The 20,877-nt window shown below is 43.8% G+C and overlaps 1 protein-coding gene across 2 annotated transcripts in view; it reads right to left on the reverse strand.

Annotated features, from left to right (window-relative positions):
- Window positions 1-782: 782 nt before the first annotated feature.
- The window catches only part of uxs1 (UDP-glucuronate decarboxylase 1), a 112,949-nt gene continuing 92,854 nt past the window's right edge, over window positions 783-20,877 (reverse strand). For both annotated transcript variants that reach the window (XM_041843924.2, XM_041843925.2), the window contains 4 exons: window positions 3,331-3,391; window positions 2,715-2,772; window positions 1,755-1,858; window positions 783-1,563 (listed from right to left, as the gene is read on the reverse strand). In XM_041843924.2, coding sequence (XP_041699858.1) covers window positions 1,429-1,563; window positions 1,755-1,858; window positions 2,715-2,772; window positions 3,331-3,391 — 358 coding nt within the window. In that variant the 3' untranslated portion in view covers window positions 783-1,428. The remainder of the gene's footprint in view (window positions 1,564-1,754; window positions 1,859-2,714; window positions 2,773-3,330; window positions 3,392-20,877) is intronic.

Consider the following 20,877-nt stretch of genomic DNA (forward strand, 5'->3'; position numbering starts at 1 on the left):
AACTACTCAGTCATCTCTTCCATGAAGACTGGGGGTCAGCCTGATGAACCAAACTACTCAGTAATCTCCTCCATGAAGACTGGGGGTCAGCCTGATGAACCAAACTACTCAGTCATCTCTTCCATGAAGACTGGGGGTCAGCCTGATGAACCAAACTACTCAGTAATCTCCTCCATATAGCCAAACTCTCATACACTCACATGCACACACACATTTAAACAAAACAAAGTTCTTTTTTTGCGTGATTACTGATCAATTCATTTATATATTTATAATTAGTAGGTTTTGCTATCTGTTTTAATAAACTGTTATTTTTGCACTTATGTATTGTAAATTGTTTTCATATAAACCCTTGGGCTTCCAATCACACCTTCACACAGATTTTAACTGTATTGTTCTCTATCACTTGTTTTCTTTGGTGCAAATAAATGAAACTAAACTTAAACTAAACCAAGCACGTCCCTTTCCTCCTCTACCCTAAATGAACCTCTCTCACACTTCTCCCCAGCCTAACACCAATCTAACTTAATGCCCCCGGCTCCTGCTCCAGATCTGTCTTTTCTCTTCCGATCACATTACACCAGCTGTTGTTGTGTTCTGTTTGTATTGGGTGTGTATTGTTTGTTGGTCTAGGATCTCTAGAGGATCAGTGAGTGTAAATAAAGACGGACTCATCGCTCAGCTCTGCCTCACATTATTGACTAACCTCCCCACCTCCAGATTGGAACCAGAATAGCAACAGTGACACCAAGGTTTTAGAAGTCACACACGTACACATGGGAGACATTTATTGGAAATATTTTATTAAAATAGCATCTTCACCTAAAATGGATTATATAAGATTTCCGGATTTCCGATTTGACAGTAGAGCTTTCACAAAGGATATCACAAAAGTTACTCAGAACCACGAGACAAACACACAGTGACACAGAAACGCACTCCTGAGTGGCGTGTGTTTGTGTCCAGGCTTACAGCTCACTGCACAGCACCAGAGCAAGTGTAACCTCCAATGCTGCAATGGTTGGAATACAAAGCAGTCTTTTACTTAAGAGACAGGATGCAGGTAATAAAATAGATCACGTCAACCGAACACAACAAATGACACAACTGCACAGTGTGAACAACGCAACAAAACACTTCTCTCAAGCCTGCTCTTAAATAACAGCGTGTATTGACAAAAAAAACCCAGAGTGCAAGACTGGTTTCCAATCGTTGTCTGTTTTTTTTTTTCTCTGTTTGTGATTCTATTATTTCTTTCAGGCACGTCTGTCTGTCTGTCTGAAAAGCAATGCCCCACGGGAGTGTAAAAACCACAGCAGACACAGGAACAATTCTATTTCTTCTTCGTGCCGAACTCAAGAGAGTTCTCTGAGGGTCCTGGGTCCTCCAGTGTCCCAGCAGCCTTAGGGGATGGCGTGACCCTTGACCTCAGTTGTGTTGTCTGGGTCGTCCTTTCTTATGGCGGGCTGCCTTGGGTTTGGGGATGTACTGGTTGTTGGCCTGGTGCTCCAGCTCCCGGCTGAAGTACTGGATGGTCTTATTCAGACCCTCCTCTAATGGCACCTGGTAACACAACAACACACACGTCTTATAGAAGATCATTGTATGTGTAGTAGAATTATGATTAAATGCATTGAGAGTGTGTGTCTGTCTAGCCGCATGAGTGTGTGTGTGTATACATATATATGCAGTCGTGTATGTACGCACGTTTGTGTCTAGCACGTGTGTGTGCGTGCATGTGTGTGTATACTGACCACAGGTTCCCAGCCCAGCATCATCTTGGCTTTGCGAATGTCGGGGCGTCGTCTCTGAGGGTCATCCTGCGCCTCTGGAAGGAACTGGATCTGACTGCGGCTCACTAAGTGTGTGTGGAGAAAGACACAAAAGGGAGGTAGAAAAGGGTTCAGTTAGGTGCAATCTGTTATAGTTGAAGAAAGCAAAGGAACATGGTGGGAGGAGTGGAAGGAGTGGGAGGAGTGGGAGGAGTGGAAGGAGTGGGAGGAGTGGGAGGAGTGGAAGGAATGGAAGGAGTGGGAGGAGTGGGAGGAGTGGAAGGAAATGGAAGGAGTGGGAGGAGTGGGAGGAGTGGGAGGAGTGGGAGGAGTGGAAGGAGTGGGAGGAGTGGAAGGAGTGGGAGGAGTGGAAGGAGTGGGAGGAGTGGAAGGAAATGGAAGGAGTGGGAGGAGTGGGAGGAATGGGAGGAATGGGAGGAGTGGAAGGAATGGGAGGAGTGGAAGGAGTGGGAGGAGTGGGAGGAGTGGGAGGAGTGGGAGGAGTGGAAGGAGTGGAAGGAATGGGAGGAGTGGAAGGAATGGAAGGAGTGGAAGGAATGGAAGGAGTGGGAGGAGTGGGAGGAGTGGAAGGAATGGAAGGAGTGGAAGGAGTGTGGGAGGAGTGGAAGGAGTGGGAGGAGTGGAAGGAGTGGGAGGAGTGGAAGGAATGGGAGGAGTGGGAGGAGTGGGAGGAGTGGAAGGAGTGGGAGGAGTGGGAAGGAGTGGGAGGAGTGGAAGGAATGGGAGGAGTGGAAAGAGTGGAAGGAGTGGAAGGAATGGAAGGAGTGGAAGGAGTGGGAGGAGTGGAAGGAGTGGAAGGAATGGAAGGAGTGGAAGGAGTGGAAGGAGTGGAAGGAGTGGGAGGAGTGGAAGGAGTGGAAGGAGTGGAAGGAAAGGGAGAGGTGCTGCTGCAGAGGGCTTGTCTGTTGATCGGACACTCACCGACCAGACTCCTGATGAGCTCCGCAAACTCCAATATGGTGTGTTCTTCCGGGTTCCCCTACAGGCAGATTACATGAACCAGCACAGCAGATCAAGGAAGGAAGACACCACAACACACACACACACACACACACACACCCTTTCAGAAGCAATTTAGCACTGTGCTGCACAACAACCTTTGTGTCAAAGCAGGACAATGTGGTGGATCAGAGCACAGTCACGGTGTGTGTGTGTGTGTGTGTGTGTGTGTGTGTGTGTGTGTGTGTGTGTGTGTGTGTGTGTGTGTGTGAGAGAGTGAGTGTCAGTAATATACGTCAGCCAGCCTCTATACACGACCTCTCCTACTACTCTCAAATCTCCATCCATTCTGTAACCAGACAGGTACTATAGAGAACTGGGTGTACAGCTACATCTCACAGTATGACTGAAAAACCACAACTATTATACCCTGGTCTAGCTACTGTGTGTGTGGAGAGGTCTTATGTTACCATATAATGTTGTCAATATATTATGGTATTATTTTTTACCCAATCATCAGAGATGTATCAGTTATTTTTGACGATTTAAAACACATGTAATGACACAGACATAGAGGATACCGGTATTTTGGACTTACCAGGTTGACTGGGCTGCTGATGTTACTGTTCATCAACGACACCAGACCATTCACTAGATCACTAGAGAGGGGGAGGGAGGGAGGGAGGGAGGGGGAGAGAGAGAGAGAGAGAAGTGTGACAGAGAGATTAATACCCTCAGGCTGTGGTGTGAAAACAGAGGGGCAGCAGAGATCACAGAGAGAACACACTCAGTACAATGTTACACCAACTGCCATGGCGCTAAGGTGAATACCCATACACTGTTTCAACGCTCCTGAATTTTACTGGCATCGCTTCGACCAAAAAGGATCTGACAAGGCCAGTAAAAGCTACCGTTTCCATTATTTTCCCAGATAAAACACTCAGCCATTAGCAGGTATGTAGATAGCACACAGTACATTCTGTACATTCAACCATTCATATGAAAACACTACATTAAAGGCCCAGCATTTATTTTATTTTATATCAAATCATTTGTGGGTAACAATTTAGTACCTTACCGTAATAGATTTACAAAAAGTCTCAAGCAAGAATGTTGGACTGTCTGGGAGTGATCTGAAAACTGGGAAAACTGGAAACTAGCTGTTATTGGCAGAGGTTTGGCACTCTCTTTGTTATTGGTCGATGACCAATTTTGTTACCGCACGGTGATATCACCATGGAAAGCTGAAACTCCCGCCCATGCAAACCTGCTGATTAGAAGGTCCTGTGTGGATCGTATTTCAACCAGCAACTATCAGGAACAAACATGTTCTACACTATTACAGCGTTAGTTTCATCATCTGTTGTACATACATGATATAAAACAATTGTGACTGCACTGGGCTTTCTAATGATATACAGTGGGGAGAACAAGTATTTGATACACTGCCGATTTTGCAGGTTTTCCTACTTACAAAGCATGTAGAGGTCTGTAATTTTTATCATAGGTACACTTCAACTGTGAGAGGCGGAATCTAAAACAAAAATCCAGAAAATCACATTGTATGATTTTTAAGTAATTAATTTGCATTTTATTGCATGACATAAGTATTTGATCACCTACCAACCAGTAAGAATTCCAGCTCTCACAGACCTGTTAGTTTTTCTTTAAGAAGCCCTCCTGTTCTCCACTCATTACCTGTATTAACTGCACCTGTTTGAACTCGTTACCTGTATAAAAGACACCTGTCCACACACTCAATCAAACAGACTCCAACCTCTCCACAATGGCCAAGACCAGAGAGCTATGTAAGGACATCAGGGATAGAATTGTAGACCTGCACAAGGCTGGGATGGGCTACAGGACAATAGGCAAGCATCTTGGTGAGAAGGCAACAACTGTTGGCGCAATTATTAGAAAATGGAAGAAGTTCAAGATGACGGTCAATCACCCTCGGTCTGGGGCTCCATGCAAGATCTCACCTCGTGGGGCATCAATGATCATGAGGAAGGTGAGGGATCAGCCCAGAACTACACGGCAGGACCTGGTCAATGACCTGAAGAGAGCTGGGACCACAGTCTCAAAGAAAACCATTAGCAACACACTACGCCGTCATGGATTAAAATCCTGCAGCGCACGCAAGGTCCCCCTGCTCAAGCCAGCGCATGTCCAGGTCCGTCTGAAGTTTGCCAATGACCATCTGGATGATCCAGAGGAGGAATGGGAGAAGGTCATGTGGTCTGATGAGACAAAAATAGAGCTTTTTGGTCTAAACTCCACTCGCCGTGTTTGGAGGAAGATGAAGGATGAGTACAACCCCAAGAACACCATCCCAACCGTGAAACATGGAGGTGGAAACATCATTCTTTGGGGATGCTTTTCTGCAAAGGGGACAAGACGACTGCACCGTATTGAGGGGAGGATGGATGAGGCCATGTATCGCGAGATCTTGGCCAACAACCTCCTTCCCTCAGTAAGAGCATTGAAGATGGGTTGTGGCTGTGTCTTCCAGCATGACAACGACCCGAATCACACAGCCAGGGCAACTGAGGAGTGGCTCCATAAGAAGCGTCTCAAGGTCCTGGAGTGGCCTAGCCAGTCTCCAGACCTGAACCCAATAGAAAATCTTTGGAGGGAGCTGAAAGTCCGTATTGCCCAGCGACAGCCCCGAAACCTGAAGGATCTGGAGTAGGTCTGTATGGAGGAGTGGGCCAAAATCCCTGCTGCAGTGTGTGCAAACCTGGTCAAGACCTACAGGAAACGTATGATCTCTGTAATTGCAAACAAAGGTTTCTGTACCAAATATTAAGTTCTGCTTTTCTGATGTATCAAATACTTATGTCATGCAATAAAATGCAAATTAATTACTTAAAAATCATACAATGTGATTTTCTGGATTTTTGTTTTAGATTCCGTCTCTCACAGTTGAAGTGTACCTATGATAAAAATTACAGACCTCTACATGCTTTGTAAGTAGGAAAACCTGCAAAATCGGCAGTGTATCAAATACTTGTTCTCCCCACTGTACATTGCCTTCAGAAATATTCATACCCCTTGACTTATTCCACATTTCGTTACGTTACAGCCTTATTCTAAAATTGATTAAATAAATAAAAAATCCTCCGCAATCTACACACAATACCCCATAATGACAAAGTGAAAACATATTTTTTAGACATTTTAGCAAATTTATTACAAATAAAAACAGAATCATCCTTGAGATGTTTCTACAACTTCATTGGAGTCCACCTGTGGTAAATGTAATTGATTGGACATGATTTGGAAAGGCACACACCTGTCTATATAAGGTCCCACAGTTGACAGTGCATGTCAGAGCAAAAACCAAGCCATGATGTCGAAGGAATTGTCCGTAGAGCTCCGAGACAGGATTGTGTCGAGGCCCAGATCTGGGGAAGGGTACCAAAATATTTCTGCAGCATTGAATGTCCCCAAGAACACAGTGGCCTCCATCATTCTTAAATGGAAGAAGTTTGGAACCACCAAGACTCTTCCTAGAGCTGGCTGCCCGGCCAAACTGAGCAATCGGGGGAGAAGGGCCTTGGTCAGGAAGGTGACCAAGAACCCGACGGTCACTCTGACAGAGCTCTAGTTACTCTGTGGAGATGGGAGAACCTTCCAGAAGGACAACCATCTCTGCAGCACTCCACCAATCAGGCCTTTATGGTAGAGTGGCCAGACGGAAGCCATTCCTCAGTAAAAGGCCAACTTGGAGTTTGCCAAAAGGCACCTAAAGACTCTCAGACCATGAGAAACAAGATTAAATTATTTGGCCTGAATGCCAAGCGTCACATCTGGAGGAAACCTGGCACCATACCTATGGTGAATCATGGTGGTGGCAGCATCATGCTGTGGGGATGTTTTTCAGCAGCAGGAATTGGGAGACTAGTCAGGATCGAGGCAAAGAGGAATGGAGCAAAGTACAGAGAGATCCTTGATGAAAACCTGCTCCAGAGCGCTCAGGACCTCAGACTGGGGCGAAGGTTCACCTTCCAACAGGACAACGACCCTAAGCAAACAGCCAAGAAAACAACCAAGACAACGCAGGAGTGGCTTCGGGACAAGTCTCTGAATGTCCTTGAGTGGCCCAGCCAGAGCCCGGACTTGAACCCAATCGAACATCTCTGGAGAGACCTTAAAATAGCTGTGCAGCAATGCTCCTCATCCAACCTGACAGAGCTTGAGAGGATCTGCAGAGAAGAATGGGAGAAACGCCCAAATACAGGTGTGCCATGCTTGTAGTGTCATACCCAAGAAGACTCAATGCTGTAATTGCTGCCAAAGGTGCTTCAACAAAGTACTGAGTAAAGGGTCTGATTACTTATGTAAATGTAATATTTCTGTTATTTATTTTTAATAATTAGCAAAAATTTCTAAAAACCTGTTTTTGCTTTGTCATTATGGGGTATTGTGTGTAGATTGATGAGGGGGATAAAAAAAAAGGCTGTAACCTAACAAAATGTGGAAAAAGTCAAGGGGTCTGAACACTTTCCGAAGACACTGTACATTGTATGGTCTGAACAATCTCACTCCCTCCCTCTCTCTCATTCTCTCTCTCTCCATTCTCTCACCTCACCCCTCTCACCTCCCTCTTTCTGTACCGGTGAAGGAGAAAGGAAGATGCTATAGAAAACTCTCACACTCCATCTCTGTGCTTTGTCCACAGTAGAGATGAGAGAATAGCAGAAAGGCACAAATACAGGAAATACACTGTGAGAAAGAGAGTGTGTGTGTGTGTGTGTGTGTGTGTTTGTGTGTTGTCCAGGACAGTGCAGTGGTACAGTATGTCAGGAGGAGTAAAGACACATACACACTGTATTGATTCATGAGTCATCGGTCTGGTTCCATTTTGATCCTGAGCTCATTACCCTTAAAGGGATAATCCACCCCCAGATATAAAAATAATTGAAACTTCTGTAAATTTTTTGAAAGCCCATGTTCTATCAGTGGGTAAAATAAAATGTTTCCCCATGATTTAACTTCTAAGTGGTCCGTCTGTGAAATCAAAAAATCGTGTAGGAACGCGTCATAGTTAAATGGTTATCACATTTCATAACGCTTTTAAAACAATTACCTGCACTCCAGATCGCCAAATCATCCAATAGACTATGGGCATACTAGTCTAGAACACATCCAATCTGTTTATATTATCGTGACAAAGTATATAGTTAGCTTTGATGTGTTCAATCTAAACAGTGTACCAAATTATTCAAATCAGTTTTTTCTTTAAGTACCATTTTGCAATGCGCCAAGTGTGTCTGTGGGAAAGGGTTGTTGTTGCCATAGCAACGTACTCTGCACTGGCTCTGGGCAGAGAGGAACTGCAAGCTGAACTTGGTTTTACAGCTAGCTAGCTACTTCAGATGCTGATTTCGACTTTGGTATTATTGTGTGTAACTACATTTGCTAGCTACCTAGCCAGCCAGCCAGCCCTTTAACTCTTTCCCTTTGGCCAGGATAGCCCTGTCTCTTTCCCTTGGGCCTGGATAGCCCTGTCTCTTTCCCTTTGGCCTGGATAGCCCTGTCTCTTTCCCTGGGGCCTGGATAGCCATGTGTCTTTCCCTGGGGCCTGGATAGCCCTACCTCTTTCCCTGGGGCCTGGATAGCCCTGTCTCTTTCCCTGGGGCCTGGATAGCCCCGTCTCTTTCCCTTCGTCCAGGATAGCCCTGTCTCTTTCCCTTCGTCCAGGATAGCCCTGTCTCTTTCCCTTCGGCCTGGGTAGCCCTGTCTCTTTCCCTGGGGCCTGGGTAGCCCTGTCTCTTTCCCTGGGGCCTGGGATAGCCCTGCCTCTTTCCCTGGGGCCTGGATAGCCCTGTCTTTTCCCTGCGGGCCTGGATAGCCCTGTCTCTTTCCCCTGGGGCCTGGGATAGCCCTGTCTCTTTCCCTTCGGCCAGGGTAGCCCTGTCTCTTTCCCTGGGGCCTGGGTAGCCCTGTCTCTTTCCCTTCGGCCAGGGTAGCCCTGTCTCTTTCCCTTCGGCCTGGGTAGCCCTGTCTCTTTCCCTGGGGCCTGGGTAGCCCTGTCTCTTTCCCTTCGGCCAGGATAGCCCTGTCTCTTTCCCTTCGGCCAGGGTAGCCCTGTCTCTTTCCCTTCGGCCTGGATAGCCCTGTCTCTTTCCCTTCGGCCTGGATAGCCCGGTCTCTTTCCCTGGGGCCTGGGTAGCCCTGTCTCTTTCCCTGGGGCCTGGGTAGCCCTGTCTCTTTCCCTGGGGCCTGGATAGCCCTGTCTCTTTCCCTGGGGCCTGGATAGCCCTGTCTCTTTCCCTGGGGCCTGGATAGCCCTGTCTCTTTCCCTTCGGCCTGGATAGCCCTGTCTCTTTCCCTGGGGCCTGGGTAGCCCTACCTCTTTCCCTGGGGCCTGGATAGCCATGTCTCTTTCCCTTCGGCCAGGATAGCCCTGTCTTTTTCCCTTCGGCCTGGATAGCCCTGTCTCTTTCCCTTCGGCCTGGATAGCCCTGTCTCTTTCCCTTCAGCCTGGATAGCCCTGTCTCTTTCCCTGGGGCCTGGGTAGTCCTGTCTCTTTCCCTGGGGCCTGGATAGCCCTGCCTCTTTCCCTGGGGCCTGGATAGCCCTGCCTCTTTCCCTGGGGCCTGGATAGCCCTGTCTCTTTCCCTGGGGCCTGGATAGCCCTGTCTCTTTGCGTGGATCACACATATTGATTACTACAACCATGGTGACTCAGAATAACTGCTTTCCATTCCGTCACGTTGTGTGTGTGTGCGCCGATTACCCTGAACAGACTGGTGATGACGAGGTAACTGACACATATGTCGGGGAGATGGAAGTGGAAACCAACGCGGGGTTAACACACGTCTCAGAGTAATTAAGACTCTTGAACGCATTAGGCACGGCTCGTTAAGGACACTGGTTTGCATATGGATAGAGCAGATGATGATGGCCCCTCATTTCCCCTCCATCACTCATTTTCTTTATTCATTAGGTTACTTCCTTCCCTGCTCCAGGTGCAGTTTGTCATAGCGTGACATCGTTGACAGCTGTGACAGAGGAGGCCTAGTGGAGCTGTGATGCTGTTTCAGCATATTGATTAATTGTGTCTCTCTGTCTCCATCTCTCTGTCTCTCCAGACCCAGACAGCTAATCTCTGATGATAGTATGTGTGTGTGTGTGTTCTTTAGTGTGTGTTTGTGTATGTGTGTCCACAGGAGTCATGTGATTCTCTTTAAACTAAGCTGCTTCCCTCTTCTCCTCCCCTCAGCTCTCAAGGGTCAGAGAGTCTGTCTAGGTCTGGCTCAGGTATCTGGGGCTTCAGTGGTCCAACAACACAGCAGTCCATTGGCTGTTATGCCAGAAGAGTCACGAGATGAGCTGAGTGCATCAGGGGGAAGTAACTCAGGCTTATTACTGCAATCTATAACACACTCTCTTAATCTAGTAGACACTCTCGCTATTACACACACTCACGCCATTCTCATACACACACTGACCCACACAAGTGCAAGCATGTGTTAACACACACGTTCACAACGCACACACACACACACGTTTGTCATTTAGCAGACGCTCTTTTGCAGAGCCACTTATACAGTGAGGGAGAAAGGTATTTGATCCCATGCTGATTTTGTACGTTTGCTCACTGACAAAGAAATTATCCGTCTATAATTTTAATGGTAGGTTTATTTGAACAGTGAGAGACAGAATAACAACAATAAAATCCAGAAAAACGCATGTCAAAAATGTTATAAATTGATTAGCATTTTAATGAGGGAAATAAGTATTTGACCCCCTCTCAATCAGAAAGATTTCTGGCTCCCAGGTGTCTTCTATACAGGTAACGAGCTGAGATTAGGAGCACACTCTTAAAGGGAGTGCTCCTAATCTCAGCTTGTTACCTGTATAAAAGACACCTGTCCACAGAAGCAATCAATCAATCAGATTCCAAACTCTCCACCATGGCCAAGACCAAAGAGCTCTCCAAGGATGTCAGGGACAAGATTGTAGACTTACACAAGGCTGGAATGGGCTACAAGACCATTGCCAAGCAGCTTGGTGAGAAGGTGACAACAGTTGGTGCGATTATTCGCAAATGGAAGAAACACAAAATAACTGTCAATCTCCCTCGGCCTGGGGCTCCATGCTAAATCTCACCTCATGGAGTTGCAATGATCATGAGAACGGTGAGGAATCAGCCCAGAACTACACGGGAGGATCTTGTCAATGATCTCAAGGCAGCTGGGACCATAGTCACCAAGAAAACAATTGGTAACACACTACGCCGTGAAGGACTGAAATCCTGCAGCGCCCGCATGGTCCCCCTGCTCAAGAAAGCCCATATACATGCCCGTCTGAAGATTGCCAATGAACATCTGAATGATTCAGAGGAGAACTGGGTGAAAGTGTTGTGGTCAGATGAGACCAAAATGGAGCTCTTTGGCATCAACTCAACTCGCCGTGTTTGGAGGAGGAGGAATGCTGCCTATGACCCCAAGAACACCATCCCCACCGTCAAACATGGAGGTGGAAACATTATGCTTTGGGGGTGTTTTTCTGCTAAGGGGACAGGACAACCTCACTGCATCAAAGGGACGATGGACGGGGCCATGTACCGTCAAATCTTGGGTGAGAACCTCCTTCCCTCAGCCAGGGCATTGAAAATGGGTCGTGGATGGGTATTCCAGCATGACAATGACCCAAAACACACGGCCAAGGCAACAAAGGAGTGGCTCAAGAAGAAGCACATTAAGGTCCTGGAGTGGCCTAGCCAGTCTCCAGACCTTAATCCCATAGAAAATCTGTGGAGGGAGCTGAAGGTTCGAGTTGCCAAACGTCAGCCTCGAAACCTTAATGACTTGGAGAAGATCTGCAAAGAGGAGTGGGACAAAATCCCTCCTGAGATGTGTGCAAACCTGGTGGCCAACTACAAGAAACGTCTGACCTCTGTGATTGCCAACAAGGGTTTTGCCACCAAGTACTAAGTCATGTTTTGCAGAGGGGTCAAATACTTATTTCCCTCATTAAATGCAAATCAATTTATAGCATTTTTGACATGTGTTTTTCTGGATTTTGTTGTTGTTATTCTGTCTCTCACTGTTCAAATAAACCTACCATTAAAATTATAGACTGATAATTTCTTTGTCAGTGGGCAAACGTACAAAATCAGCAGGGGATCAAATACTTTTTTCCCCTCACTGTAGTGTATTCATCTTCAGATAGCTAGGTGGGACAACCACATATCACAGTCAGAGGGCTTGCAAGTTAAGCATTTCACTGTACTTGTGCATGTGACAAATAAATAAAACTTGAACACACACACTACACTCCATCAAACAGTTACTCTCGCTTCCAACACACGGGGAAAAATGTGGACATCTTTGCTAAACTCTGAGGGGACAGTTTTGAATACAAATGTCTACCATTAAAGCCAGAGTTATTAATCTGCTTTGTGAAGTTCTACTGAGTGATATAAAACAGGATGGAACAGAGAAGCTAATATAATACAGAGATAATAAACAGACAGACACGTCCATCAGAGAGATCCAACACAACACAAAACACACACAGACGGAAGTACCAAAGGACCACTTGAGCAAGGCACTTAACACTAATTGCTCATGTAAGTCGCTCTGGATAAGAGCGTCTGCTAAACGATTAAAATGTAAATGTAAATGTAATGTGGATGAGAAGTGTGTGTGTGCTCGCATATGCAGATCTATAAATGTTTGTGTGTGTGTGTGTGGTTGTGTTTATGTGTGATGTGATTCAGTGTGATGTGACTGTTTGGTGTGTGTGATTGTGTGTGTGTGTATAAGCGCCCAAGGCCCAGTTTAGATATCACACGTGGCCAAACCCATCGTGTTGTGTTTGTGTGTTAGAACACCCAGAAGGCAGGCAGGCCCTACAGCACCAAAGAGGCTTTGGGTGGAATTAGAACTCAGAGAACACACTCTCTGTCGACGTGAGAAAAAAAAAACACATCCAGCAACACGCAAGCTAGACAACATTTACCTTTTGTCTGTTTCTTGATCCCAGGGCAAGAGACAAAGCTCACAATATGCTATAACACCATGGAGCCGGAGGGAGAACCAACACCAGACAATATGCTATAACACCATGGAGCCGGAGGGAGAACCAACACCAGACAATATGCTATAACACCATGGAGCTGGAGGGAGAACCAACACCAGACAATATGCTATAACACCATGGAGCCGGAGGGAGAACCAACACCAGACAATATGCTATAACACCATGGAGCCGGAGGGAGAACCAACACCAGACAATATGCTATAACACCATGGAGCCGGAGGGAGAACCAACACCAGACAATATGCTATAACACCATGGAGCCGGAGGGAGAACCAACACCAGACAATATGCTATAACACCATGGAGCTGGAGGGAGAACCAACACCAGACAATATGCTATAACACCATGGAGCTGGAGGGAGAACCAACACCAGACAATATGCTATAACACCATGGAGCTGGAGGGAGAACCAACACCAGACAATATGCTATAACACCATGGAGCTGGAGGGAGAACCAACACCAGACAATATGCTATAACACCATGGAGCTGGAGGGAGAACCAACACCAGACAATATGCTATAACACCATGGAGCTGGAGGGAGAACCAACACCAGACAATATGCTATAACACCTTGGAGCTGGAGGGAGAACCAACACTAGACAATATGCTATAACACCTTGGAGCTGGAGGGAGAACCAAAACCAGGGCTACTGCAGTGGATATTTTAAACACTCCCCTTTAATGAATTTGAAGCAGTCTAAAACCATGCAACCTTTCCAGGTATACTAAACTGGACCAAACTGCCACTGCAGAATCAACTGTTGTTTCCTTCTCTACTTTTACCTCCTAGTCTACAAGTGATATTGGGGATGCTCCGAGTGCCTCCAATGTTGTTCTCACAAAAAGGATTAAAAGAAGCATGTAACATGATTAAAAATCTAATTGAATCTATAATCATCTACATTACAACATGTTACTGTCTGCTAGCGCACACTGACCTGCAGTCAATTTGTAAATGACATAGAAGACAAGGCGTGGCTAGCTGCAGAGACTGGGGTTGTGTGTGTGTGTGTGTGTGTGTGTGTGTGTGTGTACAGTGGTTCCTCAATTAAAAGTTTTGAGCTTATGCCGCGACCGTTTGTGGTAGATTGTGGCAGATTGTGGTAAATTGCGTCATTCTGTCATTGCACCATACTATCACAAGGGGGAGTTAGAACGCTGATCTATCGGTAGTCTAAACTGTGGCACAAATTGACTACCTTTTCATAAATTAATGGAGGTTTGAATGTTTCAGCCCGAGAGTCTCTCTTCTCTGGCACTAGAGTCCTGCATCAGGCCAAAAAATAAATAACTGGCGGGTTGTCCCGGAGTTGAGAGAGAACTTGGGTAAATACAATTACGCAATTACACTTGACATGTGGACTGACAATTTTTGAAAAATAGGCACGGTGGGCTTTTGGTTTCTCTCCCTCTAAAAACAGAAATAAACAAATCTAAATAGCAAACTGGCTTCATTTACCACAGTGTGAAAGAGTGATAACCCCTCTATATAAAGTGGGTTTCTGAAACACAGAGTCCTTTGCTGATGTGAAGAAGAAACGGAATGAAAGAGAGTCCAGCGAGGACAGGGAGGACAGGGAGGACAGCGAGGACAGGGAGGACAGCGAGGGGAAAAGGTTGTCCATATCTTCCAGACCTGAGCTACTTCATTTATTTATGAAATGTATTAGTTTATTTTGGCAATTTAATATATTTGTTTAGGCTTGGCCTATTTAGTAGGCTATTTCGGCACATTAAGCTATATTTGTCAGCATAAAGCTGAGTGACTCACTCATTCGTGGCTTTGGATCAAAATAAATAAGTACCAACATTCTTTCTGAAAGTCTTTAATAAAGAAATGTTTTGACCAAGTTAATCTGCTCATGTTGTGTGTGTTCAATTATTTGTGACATTGTGGTTACAATGAAGAACGTTAATGAAATAAATAAAATAAATCCTATTCATAATGAATATTCAGATGCGTGTTGCAAGCTTGTCAGTTTTCCTTATTACATTTTTTTGTAAGATTTTATTTTATATTTTTAGACAATACAAAACATACAAACGACAACTACATCACACCTGCCCAGACCCACCTGCTCACACCCCCATCTCCAGCGCCTGCATCACTCTCCGTCACATGGCCTCAAACTGCACCATTTAGTTTCTCGTCACCCACACGCACTTTCAACATTTGTATAATAAAGCATTTAAAGGCTGACATTGGTTGATGTTCAGTTTTTAAGTATGCGTTTTTTCAAGATGATTGAGGAGAAAAGTATCGTCCAACCCATCGGGTATCTCACTGCACCTTTATATGCCATGTCTTGAAATATGCAGACAGACGGATTTAAAGTTAATTTCCATTGTAATACTTCTGACAGCCAAATTCTAACTCCACCCATAACCTTTGGACTCTATAACATTCCCAGAAGGCATGGATTTGTATAACCTAATGAAAAATGAACCCGGTAATATAATGTAATTTACTGCAGGCCTAAGACCTATGGGTTTAACCTTCTGGATGAATGATTATATTGAAGACAGAAGCCGCCTCTAAATGAGTTCAACATTTGGTTAAAAATAATACTATTCCATTAATTAAGAACAGATATTATAATTTTTTCACACTGCAATGCGGCATACTGACAACTCAAATCGCTTTAAAGAGCCTTCTAATATTAGACAACAAATAAATATACTAAAACAATAACTTCAAAAACAGTCCATTCATCACTGGATTTCTTCTAATTGCTGTGCAGGAAAAGGATGTCATCCACCGTGCCTGGTCGCAGGCTGGCAGCTGGCTTCTCTCTGAAACCACACATCCATCTGAAGGTGACGCTTTATCCTTTGGTACCACACAATTACCAGGTGGACAGTAGGCCTCTTGAAGCGATAGCGGAAATCAACAAGATCCACAAGTATTCTTTCACAATAGCTGGCCTTATGTTCTCTGCAGTTAGCTGCACTGTCCCACTCCGTGGTGGATAACATCCACTCTTCGTTTATGTAATGTTCTCTCTCAACTCCGGGACCACCCACCAGCTGATTTTCTTTGCCTGATGCAGGACTCTAGTGCGATAGGAGAGAGACTGACTGAAACATTCACACCTCCATTAATTTACAAAAGGATAGTCTAATAGCTCGGCTAGGTGTGAAAATTCCCCCAATTTGTGCCACAGTTTAGACTACTGATAGATGCTGCGGTCAGTCAGAGTTGAGTCCTATTGTAAAGTGTAGCCTAATGGCCAAAAAAGGGCAAACTTGCAATGTATTCAATGCTTAAGTACTCTAAAGTTTTACATTTCTAACTCAATATCACAGACCAGATTTACCCTAACGAAAAATGCATCAACCTCTACAAATATATTAATTTATTATAATCCACATAATAATTCTAACGAAATTAGCTGTAGCGAGAGGAGAGACTGCATGCTAAAGACAATCAGAAAGAATGTGTCTTTAACCCTGCATTATAATATAAGTTATTTTGAATCAAAGTCAGGAATGAGTGAGTCACTCAGCCCTATGCTGTTCCTGCTTCTGTTGCCTAGTTGAGTGTTTGTTTAATATCCTACTGATTCTGTGATCACCAAGCCTCATGCAACCGCAAAATGTCGGATGAAGCAATTTCACAAATCCGTCTGTTTTTAAACTTTGTTATGCTGTATTAAAGGCTTTACACTTTTTTTTTCATTAGAACAGACTCTCTGGTATTACTTATACTTTATTTAGTATTGTTTACACTATTCCAAACTGGCAGATACATTATATTGTAATCTAACAGCACCTGTTTGTCATGCAACAGTATCTCTTCCGCTTTTGACAATGATTTTACATGAGGCCTAATTCACATTATATATGCCTAAAATTCTTATATCCACTACGCTAATAAATTATCACTTTTTCCTTTCGAATATTTTATTAACCTATATCATGTTATTTCAAGTTATCCCTTTGGAGCACATGCAAAAGTGATTTGGAGTTGTTGAACAGGAGTGACAAAATGTATTACAATTGAATTTGAATGAACTGAATGATGAGGATGAAGAAGAGAGTGATTGAATTTAGATCAATAGTGTAAGAATTACTCTTCCTCTGTACCCCGCGCACACTCAAAATATACAATTTTTTGTTTCTACTTTGTCATTAGAAGCTGTAACTGGACCGTAGCTTATTACTTAATAAAACTGTTGCTACACTGTAAGGTTTTATTCTAAGACAAACGAAAAATGGTCTGTAATATTCCATTATATTATTAAAATATATGTGTTGACTGAATATATACGCAAGTGTGTCTGCTAAATGAACAAGTTGATGTCGAAGCCATTTAGCCTCGGCTACTAAGCACAGATAAAAAAATATTAAAAAAGGTTTCACATATTTTCAAGACATGAGCTATTTAATGTAGGTGTTTTATTTATTACATTTACTTGTGGAATGTTACCGAATAGATAACTACAATATAAATAATAATCTGGTGGCCTTGGTAGAGACTCTGGCGGAGAATGAAGTGAAAGTGCACTGTACTGTAAGTACGCAACAACGCTGTGGCCAGGTGGGAATGGTTTAGCAGCCTTTCCAATAAATTGGAATACAAAAGAAGCCATCCACCCTTGATGGGCTATCAGCAGGATAATAGACTCTTGACGAGTTTAGAGACTTTAAATGTATTAATGGATGTTTGCGAGGCATGTCACTTCACCCATCTCTTTGCATAGCCCACCACATGCACTGTTTACTATTTATTTCCTGTGGGAATAAATATCACTGAATGATAGTAATATAGGAATAAAGTAGGCTAATGCAATTGAAGCCAACAAATTGCTGCTTACTCAAACACCCAAAGTCATCCAATTGTTATAATAGGATTTGAAGCAATAGCCTACCCGCGTGTGGTCAACTATTTCAGCACCGTTTCATGCTGCTTTGAGACAAGCATGGGGACTGGTCTTGATAAACAAATCAGATTTTTATTTTCACTGAATCTCAGTTTGGGTATTGGTTAGCCTACAATTAGGGTGTGGAAATGTTAGGATTATTTTGCTCTTCACTCGCAGTCGCTTAGTAGCCTACAGTAGGCCTACTCATGTTGTACAACGCCATATTTTCCTAACAGAAACCCTGAGGCCTACAGAGGCTAATATAAATTGCATTTTAGTTTTTCTTGGAATAGAAACACCATAATATTAATCAACTTAACTAAGCTACATTTCTAATAGTATAAACAGCACAACAAATACAATAATAATTTACAAACAAATGATAATCAATCCCATATAGTCTGTTCTAACAAAAAAAAAAAGGTTTTAAAAAGTCTCTGGTACAGCCAATATGAAAAACAGTCAAATGCATTCGTGAATTCAATCGCTTTAGCCGACATGTTGCGGTTTATTAATTGTTTAATTATTTAAGGCTCCCTTTGTTATTTCATTTTATAACTAAAATGCTTGACTGTATTTAAAGACATTGGATGACTTGTATGCTGTGTGATGACATGCACAAATGAATAAATAATTGATTGATAAACTGTATATTGAAGTAGGCCTTCATGCCAATAAGTAAGTTACACTAAAACAGCTACAGCTAACAGGACTCTTAGGCCTACAGCTCCATGTCATTTCAATAACTTAGCTTCTCAAAGATGCCCTCTGGTGGTCAAACTAGCATTAATGGCAACAATGGCTGACAGTAAAATACTATGACATCATGCACTTCTGATAGGCTAATTGACATCATTTGAGTCAATTGGAGGTGTACCTGTGGATGTATTTCAAGGCCTACCTTCAAACCCAGTGCCTCTTTGCTTGACATCATGGGAAAATCAAAAGAAATCAGACAAGACCTCAGAAAGAAAATTGTAGACCTCCACAAGTCTGGTTCATCATTGGGAGCAATTTCCAAACGACTGAAGGTACCAAGTTCATCTGTACAAACAATAGTACGCAAGTATAAACACCATGGGACCATGCAGCCGTCATACCGCTCAGGAAGGAGACGCGTTCTGTCTCCTAGAGATGAACGTATTTGCAAATCAATCCCAGAACAACAGCAAAGAACCTTGTGAAGATGCTGGAGGAAACAGGTACAAAAGTATCTATATCCACAGTAAAACGAGTCCTATATCGACATAACCTGAAAGGCCGCTCAGCAAGGAAGAAGCCACTGCTCCAAAACCGCCATAAAAAAGCCAGACTACGGTTTGCAACTGCACATGGGGACAAAGATCGTACTTTTTGGAGAAATGTCCTCTGGTCTGATAAAACAAAAATAGAACTGTTTGGCCATAATGACCATTGTTATGTTTGGAGGAAAAAGGGGGTGCTTGCAAGCCGAAGAACACCATCCCAACCGTGAAGCACGGGGGTGGCAGCATCATGCTGTGGGGGTGCTTTGCTGCAGGAGGGACTGGTGCACTTCACAAAATAGATGGCATCATGAGGATGAAAAATGATGTAGATATATTGAAGCAACATCAAGACATCAGTCAGTAAGTTAAAGCTTGGTCGCAAATTTTTATTTATTTTATTTTACCTTTATTTAACTAGGCAAGTCAGTTAAGAACAAATTCTTATTTACAATGACGGCCTACACCGGCCAAACCCGGACAACGCTGGGCCAATTGTGCGCCGCCCTATGGGACTCCCAATCACGGCCGGTTGTAATACAGCCTGGAATCGAACCAGGGGGTCTGTAGTGACGCCTCAAGCACTGAGATGCAGTGTCTTAGACCATGGGTCTTCCAAATGGACAATGACCCCAAGCATACTTCCAAAGTTGTGGCAAAATGGCTTAAGGACAACAAACTCAAGGTATTGGAGTGGCCATCACAAAGCCCAGACCTCAATCCTATAGAACATTTGTGGGCATGACTGAAAAAGCGTGTGCGAGCAAGGAGGCCTACAAACCTGATTCAGTTACACCAGCTCTGTCAGGAGGAATGGGCCAAAATTCACCCAACTTATTGTGGGAAGCTTGTGGAAGGCTACCCGAAACGTTTGACCCAAGTTAAACAATTGAAAGGCAATGCTACCAAATACTAATTGAGTGTATGTAAACTTCTGACACACTGGGAATGTGATGAAAGAAATGAAAGCTGAAATAATTCTCTCTACTATTATTCTGACATTTCACATTCTTAAAATAAAGTGGTGATCCTAACTGACCTAAGACTAAGGATTAAATGTCAGGAATTGTGACAAACTGAGTTAAATGTATTTGGCTAAGGTGTATGTAAACTTCTGACTTCAACTGTAGGTCTGTGAGGTAAGTCTGTAAGGGCAGACAGTCATATTTGTAAGTCGCTCTGGATAAGAGCGTCTGCTAAATGATGTAAATGTAAAATGTAAATGTAATAATGGTGGATTACAATAGCATGCTTTACTGGTCTTAAACATTACTTTTACTTTGAGGGTGACATTTCACTGAATAACTATTTTTTAATAATTGCAGAGTGGCTCTTTTTAACATGTTACGGCTACTTAGTGCACTGCCGTGTTCTTTCAGAATAATAAAATGTTGCCCAGAGTCTTGGCTTCGCAATGTAACGAAGTGGGTAGGGAAATTAGACTCTTAAGTCTTACTTGGTTTCAACCAAATCCACCAAATCCGCTGATTCACAGACTATGGAAGTCATTAAGCAAAGTCTGGCTGTCATAGGAAGTGGGTGAGAGAGGAGCAAACTTAGAGGAGAGGTTGCATCAAGGTCCTGGCTCTCTCACTGTTTATACAAGCCTAATTAAAATACATTCAGGTTACAGGTAAATGTTTGCTCGGAGGAGATAGGAGAGCTTCAAATACCCATCCGCCTCTGATCTCTCTCCTTCTAAAGTGCAGTGTGTGTGTGTGTGTGTGTTGTGTTGTGTTGCGAGATCATCAGACTGTACCGCTGATGAAAGCAGGCCTGATTAAATTATTCTCCAAAGATCGTTCAAACACACACACACACACACACACACACACACACACACACACACACACACACACACACACACACACACACACACACAGCAATCGCCAAAACCTCTTTGAAGACTGAGGATGAGGATGTAATAATGTGTGCACATGTGATGAAGAGAGAGAGAGGTGTGTTTGTATTT

The sequence above is a fragment of the Coregonus clupeaformis genome, chromosome 23, assembly GCF_020615455.1.
Source record: "Coregonus clupeaformis isolate EN_2021a chromosome 23, ASM2061545v1, whole genome shotgun sequence".
Classification (NCBI taxonomy): domain Eukaryota; kingdom Metazoa; phylum Chordata; class Actinopteri; order Salmoniformes; family Salmonidae; genus Coregonus; species Coregonus clupeaformis.